This window comes from Phocoena phocoena, chromosome 1 (assembly GCF_963924675.1).
Source record: "Phocoena phocoena chromosome 1, mPhoPho1.1, whole genome shotgun sequence".
Lineage (NCBI taxonomy): Eukaryota > Metazoa > Chordata > Mammalia > Artiodactyla > Phocoenidae > Phocoena > Phocoena phocoena.
This window is the reverse complement of record NC_089219.1, coordinates 164,463,321-164,486,293: the sequence shown is the minus strand read 5'-3', so window position 1 is coordinate 164,486,293 and position 22,973 is coordinate 164,463,321. Positions and strand designations below refer to the sequence as shown.

At 37.7% G+C, this 22,973-nt stretch overlaps 1 protein-coding gene across 1 annotated transcript in view; it reads right to left on the bottom strand.

Moving 5' to 3' along the window:
* Positions 1-22,973, bottom strand: part of ENAH (ENAH actin regulator) — a 74,593-nt gene that overhangs the window by 25,723 nt on the left and 25,897 nt on the right. The window contains exons 4-5 of the mRNA XM_065871768.1: positions 17,804-17,860; positions 12,634-12,718 (exon numbers count right to left, since the gene is read on the bottom strand). Coding sequence (XP_065727840.1) covers positions 12,634-12,718; positions 17,804-17,860 — 142 coding nt within the window. The remainder of the gene's footprint in view (positions 1-12,633; positions 12,719-17,803; positions 17,861-22,973) is intronic.

Genomic DNA, 22,973 nt, shown 5'->3' with positions numbered 1-22,973 from the left:
ATTTAGTTTATCTTAACTCAAAGGTTTACTTTTCTTAAAGCAAGCAAAACCTGTATAACAAAAATTTGAAACACATTTCATTCAGCCTTATGTATAACAAAAAAAGTGTTAGGTAAATGAAGAGTGATTTACATTTGACATCACGAAGTAGGAGGGCAGATTAGGAAAAATGTTCTGGGCTGATAACATTTAGTAACACTAATGCTACCGACATCTGTCAGAAAATAAAACTGCATACATAAAATGTGGGCATTTCACTTCTCTATCAGTAAACAAACGAAAAATGGATAAAACTAAACAAGATAATTAAGTGTTAATATTACAAAGCTCCTGAGACAAGAGACAATACTTACAAGAGAAGGCGGTCAACTCTCGGTCCATCCTGCCTCTGAAGGCTAATCGGAGGGCTGTACATTCTCATTGTTCCAACTCCCTGCTTCGGTGCTGGGGTTATTATTCCCCTTTTATAACTTTCAGGCAATAGTGGTGATTTGCAAACTATTTATAGATATTAACTACATTAAGCTCCATGTTGAGACTGACACAGGACTGACTCATGTTTCTTAGAATATGTTTTTTCATCACAGTCAGCCAAGGAAGCCAAATTAATATGAGTAAGAACCAAAAACTGATATTAACAAATGCTACACAACATATGAATAGAAAACTAAACTACACTATCATTGTATTACTATAGTAAAAGTATTGGACTAATGAGATTTAACATTTAAAGTAAACATGTTTTATCAATTCAATTTTATTCTCATTAAAATTGAAACTTGTAAAATACATACATAGTTTAAAAGGTCAAAGAGTGTTACAAAGTTTATAACAAAACACTAATCCTCTTCTCAACCCTTACCACTTCTGATTTCTTTCCCCAGAAGCAGCTACTTTCAACACTTTGATACTTATCTCACGTTTCTAACTAAATACATCCATCTGTTTAGAACTAATACTTCTTAGTCTTTCAGATTCAGAAGTTATCTACTGACTTCATACTACACAAATGACTTAATTCCTACACCCTCTAACACCCTAAAATCTTTCCTTCTTCATTCTCCCAATAAAATCATGACAGTACTCTGGATACATCAGCATCCATCTAACTTACTCACGGCTGACAATATTTACTTTCCAGAACAATCCCTTTCTTAACCCTGGTGTTACAAATGGCTACCTTTTACATTTGATTCTTTTTCTCTATACCGACCCCTACCTCTCCATCAAAACTGTAAACCCGGGCTTCCCTGGTGGCTCAGTGGTTGAGAGTCCGCCTGCAATGCAGAGGACTCGGGTTCGTGCCCCAGTCCGGGAGGATCCCACATGCCGCGGAGAGGCTGGGCCCGTGAGCCATGGCTGCTGAGCCTGCGCATCCGGGGCAAAAAAAAAAAAAAAAAAAAAAAGTGTAAAAAAAACTGTAAACCCTCTCAATAGGGTCAAGTATATCAGGTGATCTATTGTTTGCTTATTGTTTTTTCTTCCCCCCCAGAAACTTTTGGTCCATCCTGCCTCTGAAGGTTAACTGTAGGGCTATACACTTTCAACGCTCCAACTCCCGGCTTCGGTGCTGGGATTACTATTCCCCTTGTATAACTTTCAGACCTGCTGGGTCCCTAGATTTTGCTTTCGCCTTAGTCAAGCCGGGAATTCCCTTATCTCTTTCCTACACTGGATTCCTTGTTTCCTGGCTCCTCCCATGGTATCATCATTCTTGGTTTACTCTCTCATTTTAATAGAATACATCTTGCAGTAGCTTCCTAGGAAACTGTGCAGAGGAGGAAATTTTAGATTGGAAATAACTTCTCAGGAATTTGAAGCTCCCCCCACTTTTAAAATCTTCTAATATTCTAAAATCCCAGTGATATGCCTTGGTGGTAGATCTTTTTACGTTTTCCTACTTACTGGGCTGGACACTTGGTGAATCTTTTCAATCTGGACCAGGGGACCTGGCAAACTACAGTCCATGGCCCAAATCTGGCCACACCCATCATTTCCGCATTGTCTATGGCAAAGCTACAAAGGAAGAGCTGAACAAATGTCACAGAGACCTCGTGGCCCACAAAGTCTAAGACCTTTACCGTCTGGCCCTTTTCAGAAAGAGTCGGCACCCCTGACCACAATCAGGTCACTGAGCTCCAGGAAATTTTCTTATTTATTTGCAGATTCCATTTCCTCACATTTTTGTTTCGTCCCCCTAAAATTCCTCATATTTAGATGTTGGACCTCCTAATCTGATCTTCTTTTATTTTTTTTCTCAGGTACTATCTCTATCTTTTACAGCTATTTTCAGGGCAATTTCCTCAACCTTATTTCTCAAACCTCCTAGTGTTAAAATTAATGCTTTAAAAAAAAATTCTAAGTACATTTTCTTACACTCTGATTCTTTTTAAATAACTACAAACATTTGCTTTATGAATAAAATATATTCTTAGTTCTCTGAAGCTATTATATCATTTTTTAGGTTTTCTTCTGTTCCCTGTTACTACGTGTTTCCTCCAATTTCAATTTTTTCTGTTTGTTTTGATCTGTCTTCATGTAATAAAAGTTGTCCTTAAAGGTATGATGATCCTTGGCTGTCCATTCATGTTTATAAGTGGTACTAAAGCTGATCAGAAGCCCTTAAATAAATGAGCTTCAACAGGAGGGACCTTGGGTGTCAATATCTTTGTCTTTTCTCTTGGCCGAGCCAAGTTTCCGGAGGAGGACTCTTCAAGTTCCTTACCTGAGTTCTACAGGTCTGGCTGCCAATGACTGGGAGCTGAGCAAAGGAAAGAGACCAAGTTGGCTGACTTTCACTCATCTCTCTTCAGTATGGCCTCCCACCCACACCTTCACAGCTGTGCCTCCTATACCTCAGGCTTTACCAGGAGCCAGCCAACCTGCTGAAAAGGGCCAGAGAGTATCTCTGTCCGTATTCTTTTTTCTTCCTTTTTAAAAAAACAACTCGGCAAAAACGCACAAGCCCTCCTTAGCTCTCAGCTATGCAAAAACAGACTACAGGGCTGGACTTGGCCAGCGAGCTATAGTTTGCCAACTCCTAGCCTACACTGCGATGCTGTCCAAAACGGTAGCTATTAGCTGTATGTTGCAAATTGAGCACTTCAAATGCTCCTAGCTTGAAGTGGGATATGCTTTTAATATAAAAACACATACCAGATTTTGGAACACATACCAGATTTTTCATACCTAGTATGAAAAAAAAGAGTGTAAAAACACCTCTAAAATTTTGTATCAATTACCTATTGAAATAATATTTTAGATGTATAGGGTTAAATATACTAATAAAATTAATCTCACTGGTTTCTTTAAAACTTTCAAAAATGTGGTCACTAGAAGACTTTAAAATGACATGTAGTTTGCATTACATTTCCATTGAACAGCACTGGTCTAGCACATCTCTAGAAGATAATAAATCTCTAGTCTCCTGTTTGGGTGTTGTGGGGAAAATCTGGGTAGCTAAACCCTCCTTATAAAGACTTACCTAACCCTCCTACGTGTAGCATGATGAAACGCCTTGCCACTGAGAGGCACCACAGCAACTCAACCCTTCTCTTCTCTGTCCTGGCTTACTTTAGCTTTTGCTGGTCTACTAAGCTAGTTACCACCTGTATTAGTTTTTGTGGTCGCCATAATAAAGAAGCATACACTAGGTGGCTTAAAACAACGGAAATTTATTCTCTCAGTATGGGAGGTGACAAATCTGAAATCAAGGTGTTGGCAGTGTTGGTTCCCTCTAAGGGCTCTAAGGAAGAATCTGTTCCATGCTTTGCTCTTCCTTCGCAGGAAGGCTGGTAATTCTTGGAATTCCTTGGCTTGTAGAAGCATCACTATAACCTCTGCCTCCATCTTTACATGATGTTCTCTCTGTGTGTGTCTTCACACGGCCATCTTGCTTCTGTAACTTTCTCCTCTTCTTATAAGGACATCAGTCGTGTTGGACAAAGGGGTCCATCTCACTCCAGTATGACCTCATCTTAACTAACAACTCTATTTCCAAAAGGTTACATTTTGAGGTAGTGGAGATTAGAATATATCTTTCTTTTCTTTTTTTTTCCTTTGGCTGTGCCATGCGGCATGCGGGACCTTAGTTCTCCAACAAGGGATCAAACCCATGCCCCCTGCATTGGGAGTGTGGAGTCTTAACCAGTGGACCACCAGGGAAGTCCCAGGACTTCAAGTATCTTTCTTGGGAGACACTATTCAATCCGTAACACCACTCATCAATAAAACTTTAGAAACCAGAAAGTAGACGGCCATTTCTTGTCTTTACATTGTACAACTGATGTCCCCAAAGCGCAACCGCTGTTCCTCAAAGTGCAATGGACGGCCCCAAACAAAACCAGATTCTAAATACGTCGTTAAACTTTTCTTTAAGCAATTCATTTCCTTTTTGTAAGAGTCAGAAGCCAAGAAAAATAACTTGAAGAATAAGAATTTTTAGCTATTCATTAAAATAATCCATTTATAGTTTATGGTTCTGAGCAAAAACCCTATCAAGTTTGTTATGCACACCACACATACACATGCACACATACCCCCAAGGAGCACTACTCACACCATTTTCCTCCTAACCCATCCATTATCACTAGCTCACCAAATACGAATCATTTACCAGGCTTCAAAAATCAATTACTGATACCCACTAACAGCTCACCTAAGAGTAGTAACAGTAGTTACTCAACTTGATACTGAAAATATAACTACTAAAATTGCAGGTGAATGTTAAGATGCAAATTAATATTCTCTTCTACATTTTCCAGTAACGGCGTATAAAGATCCAGTTAAATAGCCAAAGTAACAGGATAAAGTTACTTTTTTCAACTTATGAAATAAAAGTTGTCCCAAGGGTATTTTATCATGCCTCTGAAAATAAAATCAAGCACAAGAAAATTTATTTTTATATAAATAACTACCCAAAATAAATTCTGAAAATATAATTTCTGTTGGAAACCAAACGTCTCACTAGAATGTGCTGTACATCTCTCTGCCACTGTGTTTTTTAATCTACAAAACAAGATCCAGCCATGCACAGCTGCTGGCTGAGATAAAGTGAAGACCAGCACTGTGTATATAAAATTTAGCAGATATTTTTAGGTTTTGTAGTACCTTTTCCCAAGTATCTTTCAACCATAAGCAAAAACAGATTGTTTGGCATGTAGGTCAAAAGAAGATGGCATATACTTTTCTTACAACTTGAAAATACTAAAGTTTTACAAAGCAAGATGCCTTCTTATTATATGACAAACAGGGAAAGAATATTAAAAAGCAATGTCTTAGCATGGCATAAAGGCCCTTTACGTATTAATTTAATAGCACCATCAGTCCTGGAGCGGAGGAAGAGGGGTAGTACTCACGTCACACAGCTGGTGTGCACTCCCTTGGCTCTTACACATAGACTCTTTCCGCCTAGAATGCTTTTCCATTCTATGATTGGAAACTCCTAGTTCACTTCCCCTTCAAGGCACAGCTCAAAGAGCATCTCCTCAGGAACGGCTCCCACCGTCTCCCAAACAGCACAGACAGAAAAGCCCAGGCAGCATGAAAAGAGTGCGTATTATCTTATTTAATGGTCCCAACAACCTTATGAAATACTGTCTGCCTGTTATGCCCCAACACCTACATATAAATGAATTCAGTACCACTGAACTTCTTGGCTTTTTATTCAAAACCTTATTCAGGTCCCTACTCTCAAGTAGCCTACAATGTTCACTGTGGAGACAAGACTCATATGTAAAGCAAACAACAAACAATAAAAAAGCATGTGGTTAAGTTACAGGAGTTCAGAAACGAAAACCATTAATATACCTGGAAAACAGTCTACAGAAAAGGACAAGACAGAAAGGACGAGAAGGGCAGGACAGAGAGGTAAATGCTACAGAGAAGCACAGAGGGAGAACCCGAGTATGGTGTACAGACAGTCATAAGGGAGGAAAGAGATCATGGGGTGGGCTCTTAAGTGTCAGGCCAAAGAATTAAACTGGATGCGAGGAGAGCTGGCCACCCGTACTGTGAGCCGGGAAGTGACATGAGCTCCTGGACTCTTCTTACTCAAGTTGGTATATTTGAGCAGTCAAACTGTCTTCCCCCGCTCCAAGATTCTACTGGAATTTCAGAAAAATAAAAATGTGTATAAATAAACCCACTACAAAGTAGACAATTGAGCTGAGTGGTCTTTAGTAGACCAAATGTCTCATCAAATTTCTGGAAGACCAAAAGGGTTAGGGAGGAGTTACATGTCTAGAATTCTCTCCCAGTTCCTATGTACTAGTACATCCAAGTGCCTAGTAGTCAGCATCTCTACTTGAATGTCCAATGAGCATTTCGGCTTAACATCTTCAAAATTCATCTGACCTCTCCCCACAAAACCTGCCACTCACGGTCGTCTCAGTTAATGGTAATTCCATCCTTCCCACAGCTCCCGTTAAAAACCACAACTCCTCTCCTTCTCTCACCCCACATACAATCCACCAGGAAATGTAAGGATCTGCCTTCGCACCGCTTCCACTGCCTGGGGAAAGCCATCATTATCTCCTGCCTAGTTTACCGCAATAGCCTCTTAACTAGTTTTCTTGCTAGGCTGCTATCACAACCCTGTACCTGCTTTCATTTGTGTTTCTCTATAGCCTGGTCTCAACAAAGCAGGCAAACTAATTCTGTTAAAATGTTAAGCCAGATCGTTCCTATCAAAATCATCCAATGGGCCCTCATTTCTCTCAGAAAAAAGCTCATTTTTTTTTTGCGGTACGCGGGCCTCTCACTGCTGTGGCCTCTCCCGTTGTGGAGCACAGGCTCCGGACACGCAGGCTCAGCGGCCAAGGCTCACGGGCCCAGCCGCTCCGCGGCATGTGGGATCCTCCCAGACCGGGGCACCAACCCGTGTCCCCTGCATCGGCAGGCGGACTCTCAACCACTGTCCCACCAGGGAAGCCCAAAAGCTAAATTCTTTATAATTGCCTGCAATGTCCTGCATGACAGGACTCCTCCACTACTCTCCTTTTCTGCTCCTGTTCTCTCTGCTCCAGCCTCCATGCCTCCTCGTTCCTCCCTGTACACGAGCACAATCCTGCCTTAAGACTCTGCACAGACTGCTCCCCCTGCTGTAATGCACTCACCCAGACATCCATTTGGCTAACTCCTTCCTTTCATTTCCATAAGATCTACTCTGACCAACCTATTTAAAGTTGTAACCATTTCCCCTTGGCCCTCTGCAACATATACTCCCTTCACTTGGCTCTATTTTCCTCCCATAGCACTTACCATCTTCTGCTACACTGTGTCATGTTCACTCTATTCTCTGATTAGGTTGAGGCTTTCTGTCCACCACCCACCACCCTGATATACTGTAAGCACTCAGAACAAAGCACTAAGCCTCGAACATAACTGGACTGAAGAGTGGAAGCATCCAGGGTCCCGAACACAGACTCAGAATGGCTGAAGCAGACGCGAGAAGAATCTGGGAAAGACCTAACTTGAGATCAGCAGGTAGAAAGAATGGGAATGGGCGGTACAACCATCATCAAGCTGATTAATAAACACACACACCGTCTGAAGAAAATGCTCCAGTCAACCCTCTGTTCTCCAACCTCAGCTCAATGGATGGAATGGCATTTATCACAGAAGACGGTCCTCTAAACAAAGTGAAGAAGCTGCCTCAGATGAGCTAGCGTGTCTGGTAGAACTAGAGGTGTCTCAGCTTTGTGGGGCTGAGGCCTGTCGGCTCCCCTCTCTTGTACCCAAAAGGAGAGCCTGTCAGTCTGTCTGCTTGGCCACTTGCACAGACCCCCTTGGCAGCCCTCGGTCAGGGAAGAATACTGTCCATAGACACCCAAACCTCATACTGGAACAGGAAACCCAAGCCAGGTACTGACGTCATTCAGACTGTTTCTTGTTTTAGAAATAAAGAAGACCACTAAAGATTACCAGATATTTGGGTAAAACCAATAAGGCAAACAATACTACTCTATAGGAAGGAGATAATTCAAACAAAGGATGAGAAACAAGAGGGACTTAAGATACAATCATGAATTTAGGACAGGCTGTTTTGAAAAAGGAATAATCGCTCCCCTGCCTCCGCCCCGCAAAAGGCTCTTGGAGAATAAAATTAAATTATAGGAGATCAACTACTGTGCTGTCCAATGAGGTGGTCATGAGCCACATGTGGTTCTCGAGCACTCATACTTTGGGCAGCCTGAACAGAAACGTGCCGTAAGTGTAAGAAATACAAACTGGACTTGGAAGACTCAGTACCACAAACAGGATGTAAAATATCTTAATTTCTATACTTACTTCTTTTTGAAATGATATTTCCATTATAATGGGTTAAATATTTTACTTAACATATTTTATGTTATTAAAATTAATTTCACCTGTTTCTTTTTACTTTTGCTAGTATGGCTACTAGAAAAATTTAAATTAAATATGTAGCTTATATTTCTACTAGGTAACGCTGGTCTAGAACGTATGGTTAAAAATATCATCAAGAATACAGAACACTGGGGCTTCCCTGGTGGCGCAGTGGTTGAGAGTCCGCCTGCCGATGCAGGGGACACGGGTTCGTGCCCCATTCCGGGAAGATTCCACATGCCGCAGAGTACCTGGGCCTGTGAGCCATGGCCGCTGAGCCTGCGTGTCTGGAGCCTGTGCTCCGCAACGGGAGAGGCCACAACAGTGAGAGGCCCGCGTACCGCAAAAAGAATACAGAAACAGAGGCAGAAAATGAGAAAAGGTAAGCATCATAAGGAAATAACCCAGGAGGCCCAGCATTTGATCAGTAGGAGCTCCCCAAAAAGAGAACAAAACAGAGAAGGAAATGGCTAAAGAAATAACATTTTAAAAAATCTAGGAGTTGTGGATAAGTCTTCAAATGGAAACAGTCCATTAAGTACTGAGCTTAATAAATCAGGGAGGGACCCCAAAACCAAAAACAAATCACATCTTTGTGAAAACTCAGACTACCATGGTTAGTAAGAAGGTTTAAAAGGATTCTAGGAAGGGGGAGAAAAGATCACCTACTAACATAAAGACAAAGATTTAATGGCAGTAATAAAAAGACTGAAAATGTATAAACCATGAAAATAAAAAAAACAAAAAAATAAAATTAAAAAAATGACGTGTCTATCAAAACTAGGTGGTAGAATGGAAGAAAGGGGATAGGGAGATGTGCAGAACTACTGCATTCCTCTTACAGAGTGAAGAGTTAAGAGATACTAAGGTTAGAAGAACTAAAAATAATAACTACTCATGACTGGCAGGGGAAGTGAAGAATTCATTTTTTCATAGTGTAGAGTCAATAAGTACTATCTGTAATGTGACTAATCAAGAAACAGATATATAAACACATTATATATTACTATAGAAGAACTCATCAAAAGTACTAAAAGTAGAAATGGTTAAAAGTGATTAAGTCTCATGATTAATATGAGGGGAGGGCACAAGTGTGCAGATCACCCTCCCCCACTTTTAGACCCTCCTGCACTGTGCAAAAAAGTTAAAAAAAGAAAAAATAATCTAGCAGTAATAAAGTAGGAATAAGTGAAAGGGATCTAGCTTAAAGACAGAAAAACTAGCAAGTCAGAAAATATAGCAGTATACAAGCAAATAAATACTGGAGAAAGCTATTAGTAATGAGAATGTCAGGACAGTAAATCCAACAGGCTTTCAGAGAAAGAAATAACAAAATGTACTTGAATAGATATTGTGAATGAAGATAATTATAGACTTTCTAAGCTGAAATTTTGGGAGAAATATTAGAAGAAGGAATGTACATTAAAAATGAAACCATAAGGGTTTAAACTGAGGCATCAGTAGGATACCCAAATGGATGAGCTCTAAAATAGGAATTCTCATTGAGGATCCACTGTTGGAATTAAGGGTGTCTGTAATCCTCTGGACCATGTAAGGGCACACATGTGTGCACATGTGCAAAATCACATGCACATCTGAAGGGTTAGGTTGGGTGGGGTGGGGGAACTGGATGGAAGAGGACAGTAGTTCACTACTTCTACCAAATTCTCAAAAGGACCCATGACACTACTCCATTTATCTGGAAATATGGGTCTGGCTCTCCAATGGATAATCAGGAGCTGTAGATTTTGAAGCCATCAGCACAGAAGTTAAAAGGAAACTATAAGATCCAACCAAATCATCAACTTTTCAAAGGTTATACTGTGTGCAGAAATAAAAAAGAGATTGCTAAGTGTAAAGCCTTATATAAGAAAAGGAAGAGGTACAGAAAAGGAGAAGAGTTAGCAAAAAAGACACTCTAAAGCATCAAAAGGAAGAGAGAGAAGTGGAATACGTAGACCAAGAGAAGACATTTAAACTAGAATAAGTCAATGATGGTAGCAGCACATCCAGTAGATTTGTGAACACAAAGCAGATTTCATGAGACTAAAATGGAAATGGGGTGGGACTTCCCTGGTGGCACAGTGGTTAAGAATCCCCCTGCCAATGCAGGGGACAAGGGTTTGAGCCCTGGCCTGGGAAGATCCCACATGCTGTGAAGCAACTAAGCCCATGTGCCCCAACTACTGAGCCTGCGCTCTCGAGACCGCGAGCCACAACTGCTGAGCCTGCATGCCACAACTACTGAAGCCCACGTGCCTAGAGCCCGTGCTCCGCCACAAGAGAAGCCACCACAATGAGAAGCCCGCACACTGCAACGAAGAGGAGCCCCCATTCGACACTACTAGAGAAAGCCCGCACGCAGCAACGAAGACCTAAGGCAGCCAAAAAACCCCCACAAAACAACAACAACAAAAGAACATAAAAAAAGGAAATGGGGTGAAAAGTAAAGAAAAGGAATGGAGATGAAATTAATAATGAGAGAGAAGGAAACTGGTTGGTGTCAAATGGAAGAAGAAAGAAGAGTCTGTGCATGACTATGGACAGAAAATAATTTAAAATTCATACCAATTTTTCAGAAATTCGGATTCCACTCTTCAAAATGACTGAGTTAAAGTCTTCAACTAAACAAATAAGTAATATAAACATCTTCAGTTTTCAAACCCTTAAGTATCTACTTACATACAAAGAGAAAAACCTCAAGTCCAGATGAACGCTTTGAAATGAGAAAGAACGTACATGAGGGCGTGGCGTTCTCATGACAATTACTAAAAGTTCACTCAGTACTCATTTTCAACTAAAACTGCATGCTGCAAGTTCTTGACAACCCTCTGTGAAGCAGATGACCCACCTGTGACCCTTGACAAGGCAGCGGTACCAGCAGAAGACTTCTGTTTGTATTCTGTACTGCCCTGGACTCCAGCAACTGTGTCGGGGATTATTTGCTTGCCTACTCTGTATTACCAGAGACGATCTATTACGTTCAGGATTTTCTCCTGGTTCTTCCTCGTTTTCTACAAATGTGTTACTCTCAATAAAACTATGATCATTTTTTATGAATTACTTTTCCGTTTGGTGTGTGAGAGACAGCATACAATTTCTAACTCCTGGAATTATTCTAGTATGTTTAAAATTTTCAATATGGAACTGAAATAAATGAACATATTCCTTAAACTTCCCTTATTTCTATAGAGACTTAATTTTATTTGTATCTGTTACAGCATCGCTCTAAAGAGCAGAAAGTTTCACCAAATTTGGAGGCTAGTTCCAGAGTGATCTAACTAAACATATAGACTGTGGCAAAAACGAAATTCACTTTAAGAGATCCTGGAGGGCGCTCCTCAAGAGCTAAGTAGTTACACAGCAAAGCAACAACACAAAACCAAGCAAGAAATTCCTTTGACTGTCTGTCAGGGAAACATGACACATATATTAAGACAACATAAAGAATATGGAGAACATTTCAAATATGAGGTCCAAATCAAAAGTGACAAGAAAAATTGCTGGCTTGCCATGGAGCAAATGCCTCTCAACTGGAAAATTCCATCTGTAAGATGGTTATCAATTCCCCAGAACGAAACAGGGGTGCCCTACTAGTAACAAAAAGCAGTATCAACATCTCTAAAAAGTTTCGATTTGTTTAAAATGGGGCACCTGGTTTGACTAGCTCAATTTTAGTTACTGAATGTGACTGAATTTTACAAAGCTATTTTGTTATAAAGTAGTCTCTAATTTAGAGACTCTGGGTTAATTCAGAAAAAACTACCCCTAAATGAGGCCGTATTGTAATTTCAAATGTATTTCTAAACTGCACTGAGATAATGAAGACGTTATTGATTTCATTCAATCACAGTTTAATCATAAACAGAATGATTCTGTATTCCATTACTATTCCTGTTCAATATTCGATGCCTTGTACAAAGAGCCAACACTATTTCAACTTTCCAGTCATGTGACAGGCAAAATGATCAGATTAATTTATAACTGCTATAAAAATAAGACTGCTTGAAGTGTGAAGACATTGTATATGCTGTGAAGAGTATTTAAAATATTTCAGATTCATGAGTATGCTTTTCACCAAAAAAGCATATATGAAATTTTATAACATCTTTTGTCCAGCCTATTAAGAATCTGCTTGATTATTAACAGTGATTCTAAAACTTAATATAACAATAAAAGTTCAGACTTCCAAATGGCTGACGAGACATAATCTACTTTCAATATCAGATGTTCACAGATTGGTCTTCTGTAGTAGAAAGAACAGGTGCAAATAACTCGTGAATTTACCTTCTTTGAATTTCCAATTCTTCTTGTGATGGGCCATTCTGAACTTGGGCAGGTAGTTGTGAATTCTGTCTAGGCAATGTCGGCCCTAAAAAGGGAGGGAGACATTATAGATGAACATTATCTTTATACTGCACTGGATAGAGGAGATAAAATCATGAGAATAACATAAAACCGTAACATATTTACAAATGTATCTTCTTTTTGTTTAGCAAAATAAAATATAAGCTTCATATAACACACAGCAAATGAAAGACTGCAACATAATACTGTCGTTATCTCCAGAAGGCTTACTTGAAACAAATGGAAAACATCAACAATAAAAGAAAAATAAACATTTATATATGAAGAGCTTGAGTAAAACAAGTGTTCAATGAGCATCTGAATAGGCACCTAAGCTTGACGTTTCTAAGACAATGAGACATTCTCTTTGGGGTACTTATTCATGAAGTGGAGAGGGAGAACTTAAATGAAAAATCAGAATTCAAAAACTCACCTAAATAGAACACTGGAAATGAAAAACAGGAGAGAGAGAGCATGAGAACCTTATTACTAGACTGATGTATGCTAATGCATTTATCAAATTTGCCCACTTTAAGTTGCCATTCTTATTTAATGGCCTGGCATTTCCAGCACTGGTGAAAACCAACATTTGCTAAACTTCCATATATAATTAACCTACTTCTCTGAACTTTTGATGTAACACAGGTAATCATAATAACTTTTCATTTGGGGTAAAAACAAAACAAAGCAAAAAAAACCTGCGTTCAAACCAACATGGTTCTGTCATGAGAAACTAATGACCATTCATTCCCACATCATATAAAATGCAGACCCATTTTTAGCATCTCATAAAGAAGGCCACTAAATAAGGGGACATTTTAATGTCGCTGGATATAAAAATTATGTGTCATAAAATGAGATAAATAAAATACTGGACCTAATATACAATGCCTATGGTTACAATAGGACAATCTTGAAATCTAGTCCAGTAAACAAGAGAATAAAGAAACAGTAGTTATCTTCCACGCTTGGAGAGAAATATATGAGTAATGATATGCTGCACGTATCTGTGAATTCTAGTGTGCCAGCAAAGGCCCCTAACAGATAGTTTGAAAGTGTTTTGTAGACCACTAGTATAAAAAACAGTTAATAAATAAATGCTTCTTTCTATGTGCTAAAGCAAACTCTTGTAATCTATATGAGTTAAAAGCACAAAGTATCTATTTTATACTAGTGGAGAAGATTTCACAAAGAGAAGGATAAGGTTCACTAGAATGTAATACAGTACTTTTATATCCCAAGTGCAGAAAAACAAATAATTTGATCTGAACTTACCTACTAATTTTTCTCCTCATCTCTTTACACGTTTTTACATTAATCATTTAATTTGTCCTCTAAAGACAAATTAGATGACAACTGCAGTGATATTTCATTAGATTTCCTAAAAGAGTCTGCTATTTTAAGAGCCACATAGAGGAAATATAAAAATATATTAATCCCATGTAATCAGTAACAGCAAAAGAAATAAAATAAAATAAAGCTTTTAGAATTAAAAATGCACTTAAATGTTTGCATAAATGAAAACATGTAATGTGTCTAGAAGACAGACTGGAATTCTTTCCTTCTTTCGGATATTAACATAATGATATAAAAATAGACTGTCCTATTAAGCCATACCCTAACGTTTAGTACTTTACTCGTCTCTTCTGGCAGAGGAGGGGGACATACAAGGTGGGAGGGTAAGTGTGAGAAAATATAAACTATTTGGGGTAGTATTTTCCAAAGTTATATTTATCCAAAAATATTAAATGTGAGGGCTTCCCTGGTGGCGCAGTGGTTGAGAGTCCCCCTGCCGATGCAGGGGATATGGGTTTGTGCCCCGGTCCTGGAAGATCCCACATGACGCGGAGCGGCTAGGCCCATGAGCCATGGCCGCTGAGCTTTTGCGTCCGGAGCCTGTGCTCTGCAACGGGAGAGGCCACAACAGTGAGAGGCCCGCGTAACGCAAAAAAAAAAAAAAAAAAAAAAATTAAATGTGAGCATTCAGCATGTGCAACTCACAAGACCACCACGGTTTAACTAGTTTTAAAAACAATGTTTGTGTATTTAAGTTAAAACTTCATGCTACTCAAATAATTAAGCAGTGAATGTCAGTAGGTAGATTTGTTTGGCATCAGTCTCAAAGAATTCGATCCTACTAATTCACATCTACATCAAGCACTGTAGCTCAACAATAATATTAATAGATTAAATTCACCAATTAAAATCTCGACGTAAGTTTTAACTCAAATACATAAATTCAAGAGAAAGATGTCAAAATTTCAACTCAATCCTTCTGATTTTATTTAAAGGTTTTTTTTTAAAATTAAACTGTCAAAAGTTTGATACAACTTACAAAAAAATCTGAATGTGAGAAAGGTTTCTTTTAGCAATTTATAAAAACTTTTTTTTTAATTTAATAGTTTACTCAGCAAGCTTGTTTTAAAAGGAGGTTTTAAAAATGTGGGCAATATTTTCTGGCTGATATTATTAATTATAAAAATAGTTTACTACAAGGAAGATCCTTTTAAAATGGGAGGAATCCAAGAACAACTGAACAACTCTTAAAATTCTTTTCTACATGGTTCTTGGTGATAGTGGGTTATCTGTCTTCCCAAACACCTTCGTTATTAACTGGGGGGCAGAAGAGAGGACGCCTTCACCCTGGCATTTTCTCACATCCATATCTAACCTGGTTATTTCGTTGTTTCTTCTGCATCAATATTGTCAACTAACAATAACAAGCACATTGAAATTCATGTGCATTTAAGAAATAATATAAATATACTGTGAGCATTAAATAAAAGAGTCTTAGGTAAATTATGAACTTCAGGTACTCAATTATATTCTTCATTCCTGTCAAACATTTTACTGGGTTATACAATTGTTAAATTATACCAAAGGCACCACACACAACATGAAGCAGCAATTAAGATTAGGCAAGGCTGTCAGCTGCCACTGTATTTTCTGGAATATAACTATTAGTTACTTCACATAGGTCATATGCCTACATGAGTATTTGTGTTCTCATAGAATGCAAAAAAGGTACTTTCCTAACCAGTGGGTAAGTAACAATATTTTATGAGCATCACAGGGTGGTTAACGGCTCTTTTGGGGGAAAAAAGGAGAAGTGACAAGTGAACCTGCTTTGTTCCTACTATTGTATCATAAAGAACAGTAGCTACATGAGGGTTAGTTTTCTCTGTTCTATTACCACAGCCAAAGACAATGGTTGGTCTTAATTTGTCCTGGCTAGAATTCATATAGCAAAGTATGTAAATCACATGTTTCTAATAAAGAAAATGTGTCCATGTCACTGATATGGTATCTTATAAATGATGGAATCAGAATAGAATGTCTCTCTAAACCAGGAATGAATGGCATTTCAGTCTTGACTTCAATACTGAGTTTTGGGTAAAGCATATTTCACTTATTGTCACATTTTAATTTTCACAGACCTAGTTTCACACTTAGCCACAGACTATTTAAAACACAGGACTAAAAGACAAATAGGTGTTATCATACACAATACAATCAAGTTTAAACTTAGCAATGTGGTAATTATATTGTTTGTACACTGTTAAATCAATTAAACATACTACTGGGGGAAACTGCTTTTTAACACATTATTTTACAACTTAAAAAATTCACCTTTATGAAGGCCAAATCAATCTTTTCTCTGCAGTTGGGTAAACTCTATTATTCTGCATGTGCACTACACATATTAAGTAGCGAAGTATAGAACATCAAGTAGGTTTTCAAAAAGAGCTAAAAAGAGTCCTAGTAACACAAACACAAACAATCACTCATGGCTAGTTCAAAAGACCGCCTGGAAGAACCCCCAAGAGGAGGCAGAAAAATCAGAACTAAAAGTTACTAATTAATCACTTAATCTGTAATGATTAATTAAGGAACCTGAGAAGGAGTAGAGAGTTTATAAGGAGCCGCACAACAGGCTCACTGCTGTAACTGTCACCTGGAGAGATCGTAAAATAAAACCTCAGGTGATTAAGAAATGCATTAGAATTTTCATTTTTGGAAATTTATAACACATGCTTATTTGCCTAAACCAGCAAGTATATCAATCTTAAAGCAATTCTCTTTTTAGGTCAAGAAACAGTATGAGTAATACTGAAGGATCATATCAAAAACTCTGATTCACATGGATAAAGTACATATACACAGCTGAATTGTTTATATAAAATTTTAGTAGTATATATCATTTTATCTCTCATAAAATAATCTGGCCAGCCAAGGTATACAGTAGTCAAAAACGTATATACGAGTTAAAAAAAAAAAAAAAAAAAAAGGCTCTAAGATTTAAAAGTCACTTTTTGAACTTGGGTTTTCAAATCAGAAAGTTTTAGGATCAAATGAGAATAAAAAGAATTCAGACGTGTGTGTGTGTGTGTGTGTGTGTCGTGTATATGTGTACATATATAGATCCATCCTAGTGTAAGGAGGAGGATATGCATATAATGCATACCTGATGAACTGTAGTGTGGAATGGTTAAGTGACGTAACCGGTTTGTCCATGCAAACAACACATATATGTGCACACGTGTGTATATGAGCGTGAGAGTGAAAGAAAACACTCTGTAAGCCTAAATTCACTCCTAAGCCACAGATATCTAACCTACTGAATAGAGGCTGTCGATCAGAAACCAACCTATTAATAAGAGCTCACATCTGCCTTACAACATGTACACCTGAAAATTAATTCAAGTTAAGCAAAAGCTCCCTTCCAATAAATCACATTTATATTCCCCAAATCATATTAAGATGAATATAACTTTTCCCCTTAAATTCTAATTTAAAAGACTGCTCTCAAAGAAAATAGTTAAAAACAAAAACGAACAAACAAAAACCCCTCTCATTCGTGTTGGAGGAAGTGAACAAGAAATTAGTTCTGAGATCCTAATTCTAACTAAATCCTTTCTAAGAAGCCAACTCAAAAGCTGACCAAACCACCTACATGAACCACAACAAATATCACAACATAAAACAGTAGCTTGCTGTGTATCCCAAATACCACAAACCAGACCATGGCCTAAGGAAACAAAAGTTATGGAAATGCGCAAGGAGTATGTACCACAGCTTGAAAAAGTAATGTAAACATAATGTTGCTTACCACAGAAAATACATCGCAAATTAGTGCTGTCCTGGGTAGCAGTAACTTTGCTCTGGGCTGCAACAGACACCTTGGTGTTAGAAGCTTCAAAGGACAACGGGGCCATCTGAAGAACTTCACATAAACTAAAAGGTGCTTTGAAAGGTTCAAAAGTATTACACATACGTCCTAGCTAGATCCTCATTCTGGAAACTCTGTAATTTAATAAAAACGTATCCTCTTTATAACATAAACTTGTTAAAATTTTTTATGTGTAATCTTATTTGTGGAAAAAACCCTATAATAAGCCACAGACCAAATGATGCACTTATAGCTTAATTATTTCCTGAGTTATACAATCAGAGAATGCAATCGATTTGCATTTTACAATTACCTTAAAAAGTAAGTGGACCTGAGATACAGGAAGTCAGATCTATGGCCATTAGTTAATTCCATGATAGCTACCCTCTTTTAGTATTGCTCATTTAAAAGAATTTGCAGCTGAAAAAAATTTAAGGGAAATGCTTAAGATTAGCTTAACATGAGATGAACTCATCTCTACTAGTTGAAGACCAAAGCCATTTTACACAGCCTCCAGCAATTAAAGTGATATATATTCGTTGATGTCAAATAAGAATATCTTCATTTTTCATCTTTGAAAGACAGCAAAACTATTCATTGTTTTATCAAGCCACATTTTATTTTCCTTTTTTCTTCAATATGTATATATGCATACGAATTTGACAAAATCTTGTTAAAAAATGCGTGGCCACCTCAAAAAGCCACTTAATATTTAGGTTGCCTATACTAAAATTTACCTTAAGTATTAATGAGGTAAATTCTCTTTAAGTGAAAAAATTCAATGAGAAGGAGATGATAATTTATGAAAAGGGGAAAGGCTTTTACAAAAGCAAGGTGACACTCAAAACTGGGGTGGGAAAAACAAAAATTTCTTTTAGTTTTACATTAGTGACGTTCAAAACTTTACATCAATACTTTTCTATAAATAAAATACTACAGAAATTCTTTTCAGCATAGGAAAGATTTTCTTTCCATTAGTATTAATCAAGAAACAATAAACAAGTTAAAAATATATTGACTTAAGAAAGACTACATAAAGGCAAACAAGACAGTAATTTAGATTTCCCTTAAAACTGTATTATTTAAATAATACAATTTATGCTAACTAAAAGTTTGCACAGAATCAAAACCAAACCAATTTAAAGAATGCACACCTGAAAATGGTAATAAATCTTAAATAAGAGAATTTTTTATTGTTTTTTTAGAAATTAGATTTAATATAATCCAATTACGTTTAAGTCTTGTTTTAAAGATATTAAATACAGCAGATATTTTCAAACACAAAATAAGATCGTTGAATGTCACCTTTCCTAAGTCCTTCCACCCACTTAATCAATTATTATCAAAGTCGCATGCACAATATTTACAGTAATGACATAAAAAAGACCACAGGCATACATATAAAATGTCTACTAGCCTAATCAGATCATGCCAAAGACGATAAACCATTTAGGAGATGTTCAATAATTATATTTTGTTTAAACTTTTAAAAAAATCGGTCTTACCGATGTTTGTAAATGACTACTTCTACAAAGCCCCCTATTAAATAAACATGCCTAGTCTTCAGGTTTTACCCTTCAGTTCCTTTCATTCATATTTAAAGGAGGAAAAAAAATAAGGAAAATATTAAAAACTTACAGGAAAAACCTGAGAAATTATCTCATCTCTGACAGCAAAGAAACTGCCACATTCCATTACCGATCACTTTGGTAAAAAGTCATCTGACAATCGTCAGAATTGACGTAAAACATTACTACCATGTTAAGACCCCAAATCCCCAATTTTGCCAGTTTAAACTATTATGCAACATTCTTGCACTTGGTATCTTTAAACATATTCTTTCTACTGATTTTTACTTCATACCATCCCTAAAATACTTATCTAAATTCTGATAAGGTCGCTTGAGTTCTACCGCAGTTTGCATTTCCCGAAGATACTAAATTATTCATTCCATCATATGCATAAGGCTAACAGCACTTCCTGCTTAATACTGATGCTGTTAACTCTTTCTTCACTCAGTTGAGGGAGGAGGGTGGAATATGGGAAAAGAATGTTCAGTGTACAGACTGAGTAAATTCAGTTAAAAAAAAAAGACACTTCTCTTTAAATCAGTGTATTAAAATAGGTTTACGGCTGACAGAAATAAGGATGCACCCTAAAGGAAAACATGACCTAAAGAGGTTAACTAAAGCAGTTAAGATGCATCAAAAAAGCAAAACTTAACATCTATATTAGACTTCTAGAAAAGAAAAAAGACCATCTCTATGAGCTACTCTGACCTTGAAATAGTCTTGTTATGGTTGTTCATTTATTTCTAATATAGTTTGTGAAACAGCTGTCCCTCAGGCTTTTCCCCATCTTTTAACATCCTTTACCATTAGGTATTTTGTACAAGCAGGGAAATACACAAACCTTGGGTGAGATATTAGCAGGAGAAAATGACAGGCTGTCATTTGATCAGTATTACTGCATTTTATTGCAATATATAATTACTATAGTAGACCCTTAGCATTCACATTTTTAACATTAGAGGTCTCCACGATCAGGAGTTAATCCCAAAGAAATTTGTAACGAGGAAACTACCCAGCTCAGCACTTTTTCTGAGGATTAAATGAGATAATGTTTGCTTACAGCTGGTTTTAATTTGATTTGTACTCTCTGGAAAGCTGGTCTGTTGAGTAAGCACAGCATAGCATGCAAATTAGCAGTGATCATACTTCTGACCATCATTAGGGCCCCAGGTATTACCCTCGTGATTGCAAAGTTCTACTATAACCATTTTTGAGAGGGCATGAAAGCAAATGTGTTTGTGTTTGTTCTAAGGTATACAGAATAGAATGGAAGAAGACACTGCAGTGGTATGGTTGCCTGTGTTCAAAAATAGGTACCATGGGGTATAAACTGGTACAGCCACTATGGAAAGCAGTACAGAGACTCCTCAGAAAATTAAAAACAGAACTAACATATGATCCATCAATCCCACTTCTGGGTATATACCCAAAGAAATTGACAACAGGATATTGAAGAAATATCTGCATTCCCACGTTCAGGGCAGCATTATTCACAATAGTCAAGGTATGAAACAACCTAAGTGTCCACTAGCAGATAAAGAAGATGCAGTACACACACACACACACACACACACACACACACACACACACACACACACACACACACACACACACACACTGCAATATTATTCAGTCATAGGAAAAAGGAAATACTGTTAGCAGCAATATGGATGGACCTTGAGGGCATTATGCTAAATGAAATAAGCCAGACAGAGAAAAAACAAAGACTGCACGGAATCACCTGGATGTGGAACCTAAAAAAGCTAAAGTCACAGAAAAGTGGTTGCCAGGGGCTGGGGGGGTGAGGGAAATAGAGGCTGGTAAAAGGGTACACATTTTCAGTTACAAAATGAATAAAGACTGAAGATCTAATGTAAAACACGGTGGATAACACAGTTGATAACACTGTACTATATAACTGAAATATGCTAAGAGAATAGAACATAAATGTTCTCACCAAAACAAAACAACCAATCAACCAAACAAAAAAGAAATATGTGATAGATGTGTTAATTAACCAGATGGAAGAAATCCTGTCACAATTTATATGTGTATCAAATCATCATCGTGTACACTTTAAACATCTTGCCATTTTATTTGTCAATTATACCTCAATAAAACTGAGAGGGGAGCTTCCCTGGTGGCACAGTGGTTGAAAGTCTGCCTGCCGATGCAAGGGACACGGGTTCGTGCCCTGGTCCGGGAAGATCCCACATGCCGCGGAGCGGCTGGGCCCGTGAGCCATGGCCGCTGAGCCTGCGTGTCCGGAGCCTGTGCTCCGCAACGGGAGAGACCCGCGTAACACACACACACACACACACACACACACACACACACACACACACACAAACAAAACTGGGAGGAAAACGGTACCATATTTGCAGGGCACTGTGCTAAAAGACATGAGAATTACAAATAGTAAATTTTATTCAAAGTGAGGATAATTTTAAAGTGGCATTTAAAAACATTTGCAAAAGAATTTCAAATTTTGTTTTAAAATATATGCAGTTTTTAATAAAGGAAAATCGTTATATATCTCAAAAAATGAGGGACCATGCATCTATAGCCACATGTGAAAAAAATACCACCATATAGAACTGCTCTCTTTTTTTTCATTACTGAATCTTAAGCAAAACTATTTATATGACTGGTTTCCCCGCCCCTCTTCATTTCTTTAGTTCTCCCCCAACTTAGGGTCTCAAATGCACTTTATTCCCTTCTAAGCAAGAATGAAAATTGCTGCTAACAGTTGAAAATTGCTGATAATTGATTAGGCTTGACTGGCAATAGCATCAGTCCAACATCTGTTTGTAAGCCATTTATTTTTAGATGTGGAAGGAGTGACTGTCTCCAGCTAGAGAAATTGAAGTTGAGGGGTTTATAATTTACCAATCCTGCCATATCCTAACACTTCTAAAGGTAAGAGTAGTCCGTGTCCCACATTCATTTCTCTGCTTCTTCCTCATGGACATAGATCAAATTCCCTCACCATCCCCAACCCCCTTCTTTTTCGTTACTAAGGCACTGTTAAGTACATATATGCTCAGAGAAAACACCACATTCAGGTAGAATGCACTTTAACAAAGATGATTAGCTTATTACTAGAGTATCTGTTAACTCTCTAACCAGCGCTGTTATCTATTCAGTTATGCAAACCAGATATCTAGGGCCCTTCCACTACTACTATTTAACCTACTTCCAAGTCCTGTTAATGCAATCTCCTCATTGTTCTCCAAACTACCTCCACTGTCACTCTTCATGTTCCACGATCTCTTGGTTTTCAAAGTGGGATTCATATATCCCAGAATGCTAAACATACCCTAGGGTAGGTAGGAAAGAACACAGTAGTACTTCCATTTCTGTTAATTTTTTTCTCATCCTTTTTACAGTTCTATTTTTTCATGTTTTACAATGTATGTAATATGTCAACGCCAAACATATACATAAGCTATAAATACACGTGCATTAGGAGATAAGCTCAAAAATTAAGGGATCACCGGCCTAGACTATTAAATAAACTGTCCATTCTGATGCTGTAC